General features: G+C 36.2%; 1 protein-coding gene across 1 annotated transcript; it reads right to left on the bottom strand.

Annotated features, from left to right (window-relative positions):
• Positions 1 to 395: 395 nt before the first annotated feature.
• On the bottom strand, positions 396 to 878 carry LOC133780192 (uncharacterized). The gene has a single exon (XM_062220061.1). The coding sequence runs from the start codon at positions 876 to 878 to the stop codon at positions 396 to 398; it is 483 nt and encodes a 160-aa protein (XP_062076045.1).
• Positions 879 to 3,035: the final 2,157 nt, after the last annotated feature.

Genomic DNA, 3,035 nt, shown 5'->3' on the forward strand with positions numbered 1-3,035 from the left:
AGCCACGGCCTACAGAAGACGTGCCGCGGCCTAGCATATCCTGATTGCTGAAATTCCATGCATAGGCCGCGGCTTGCAAATGGTGCGTCGCGGCCTACGAAGCCTCTGAAGCCTCATCATTTTTTTTTTCATAAAAGGGTCGCGGCCTAAGAAATGTGAGCCGCGGCCTAAGTCCCTTTCCCCTTTTTTTTCAAACGTTTTCATTTTTTTTTTCGTTTTTTTGTTTCATTTTTGTTTGTTTTTTTTTTCACGATTTTCACGGTTCTAAGTACAGAAATTAAACTAAAATTACCTCAACAAAAACAAAAATAAAAACATAATGTTCAATTTAGATAATAAAAATAAACTAATTCACAAAGTAGCTAAGTTTATCGTCGCTAGCTCGACTAAATGCTTCATTCATCAACATATACCGGGTCAATGAGGTGAATCACCGCAGCTTGTTCTTCCTCCATTGATTCATAATATGGCTTTAATCTCTGACCATGCACCTTGAATGACTTTCCGGTACTTGGACTTACAACTTCGACCGCTCCATGAGGAAAAACCTTGGTAACAATGAACGGACCTAACCAACGAGACTTCAACTTCCCAGGAAAAAGTTTAAGGCGAGAGTGATACATGAGAACTTTCTGACCTTCCACAAAACTCTTCCGAAAAATATGTTTGTCATGAAAAGCTTTGGTTTTCTCCTTGTAGATTCTCGAACTCTCATATGCTTCATTGCGTATTTCTTCTAACTCATGCAATTGAAGCATTCTTTGTTGTCCTACAGCAACCATGTCCATGTTACACTTCTTTACAGCCCACCACACCTTATGCTCTAGCTCCACCGGTAGATGGCAAGGCTTCCCATACACCAACCGATAAGGTGACATACCGATAGGTGTTTTATATGCCGTACGATGCCCACAAGGCATCATCTAACCTTGTACTCCAATCTTTCCGGTTTGGATTTACAGTTTTCTCAAGAATCAATTTGATTTCACGATTAGAAACCTCTGCTTGCCCGTTGGCTTGTGGATGATAAGCAACTGTCACCTTGTGAGTTACACTATAGCGTCGAAACAATGCTTCTATACTCTTATTAAAAAAATGAGTGCCTCGATCACTAAGTATAGCCTTAGGTGTACCAAAATGCACAAAAATGTTGGAGCGAATGAAATCCACTACTGTTTTTGAATTATCCGTTCTAGTTGCAATCGCTTCCACCCATTTAGACACGTAGTCTACTGCCGATAGAATATATTCATAGCCAAAAGAGGATGGGAACGGTCCCATGAAATCCATACCCCAAACATCAAAGATCTCAAGAATTAAAATAGGAGTTTGAGGCATTTGATCCTTGGCCGTTATGTTACCAACTCGTTGACAACGATCACAAGCCTTACAATAAGCATAAGCATCTTTGAAAATTGTGGGCCAATAGAAACCGCTGTCAAATATCTTACGAGCTGTCCTCTTAGGTCCAAAGTGCCACCACAAGCATAAGCATGACTGATGGACCCAAAACGGGTATGTTTAAAAATTTATATATCGCAAGCGCACGAATCGTCCATATAGAATAGTGATCGTAAGCAAGGATGTCGAACCCAAAGGAGTTGTCTAAAATCGAAAATGAAACTATTTTAAATCAAAAGTAATAAATTCTAACCTAGTTCCAAAGATTGATAAGTTTTAATATTATGAACATAAAATAAAAGATTGAAAAATAAAGCTATTTAAGATAATGAAAATAAACCAATAATGAGTTGAAAATAAGTGTTAAAAGAAAAGATTATTAAGATACTAGAATCCACAAAATGTAAGTTTAATAATATTTATTAGTATATTGATTCCCAAGTTTTAGTGATAGTTAAAATAATTTAAACTATCCTTTTCCAAAAGATTTATAATTTTAAACACAAATTTCTTATAAAAAGTTAGGATTTTTCTTCACTTTTCAAAATTATAATTTCAAAGCATTTAGTGTAAATCAATCTAATGAAATAACAAATAAATCAATGAACATTATTTATAAGGCAAAACATAATATTTTTGTTCTAAGCATGGATGTGTACAATTTAATGACACATCTTACACAAAGAATATTATGTTTATGCACTAATGAAGAACAAAGTGTAAATATGTTCTAACAATCTAAAATACAAGATATTTAAGATGAAAGAAATATATGTAGAAGAAAAATCCATAAACTTTGTTGTATTACAAGGGAAATCAACATACAACATAAATATTACCTAGTTACTGTTATACCCAGATTTCGAGCCATAGTAAATATGACCTCGAAAGCTGAGTTCGCATTAAAATGGTCTCGTGAGGGTTAGGGAACGTTCTACGATTGTAAGTCGAGCCTGCAAAGTATGATACATGACCTCGAGTGTAGTGACCTCGAAATGATTTCGAGGTCGAAAGATAGCTCTGAGAGCCCCTCATCTTCAGGAACAACTTCGGAGCAGGGATCTCGAGCTTGATATGCCATCTCGAAAGAAATGTTAGCTCGGGAGATGTCAATGGCTCGCACAATGACGTGAAACCTGGGACGCTGAAGCCTTGGAGATACGCTATGATCACCTTGAATATCTACAAGTATTGTAAATATGGGATGTAATCCTCATTTATTGATGTAAATCCCCAAGAATCGTGGGATATTATTTAGTCAGTTATGCGTTTCCTGATCTTTGGGGAACGCTTCCTTTTATATCTGATTATTGGCATTTAAGGCCATTTATTTTTATTCACAAAAGAGTAACTACCCAAAATATGTGGGATAGTATTCTGCATCCTTCTCTATAAATAGAGAAGTCATGCACCATTGTAAAGGACCGAATTTCTGATTCTTGAGAGAAAACTCTGGAGAATTCATGCTAAAGAATTGTTCAGAGATAATCTTGAGATTAATAACAGAGACTCGTGGACTAGGCAGATTTAACTGCTGAACCACGTAAAAACTGTGTGTCTGATTCGTTTGTTTGTTTTAGCCATTGTCTTTAATTGTTTACGTGCTCTCTTCTTTTATCTGTTGACGAAAAACG

Source organism: Humulus lupulus, chromosome 5 (genome assembly GCF_963169125.1).
Source record: "Humulus lupulus chromosome 5, drHumLupu1.1, whole genome shotgun sequence".
NCBI classification, from domain to species: Eukaryota; Viridiplantae; Streptophyta; class Magnoliopsida; order Rosales; family Cannabaceae; genus Humulus; species Humulus lupulus.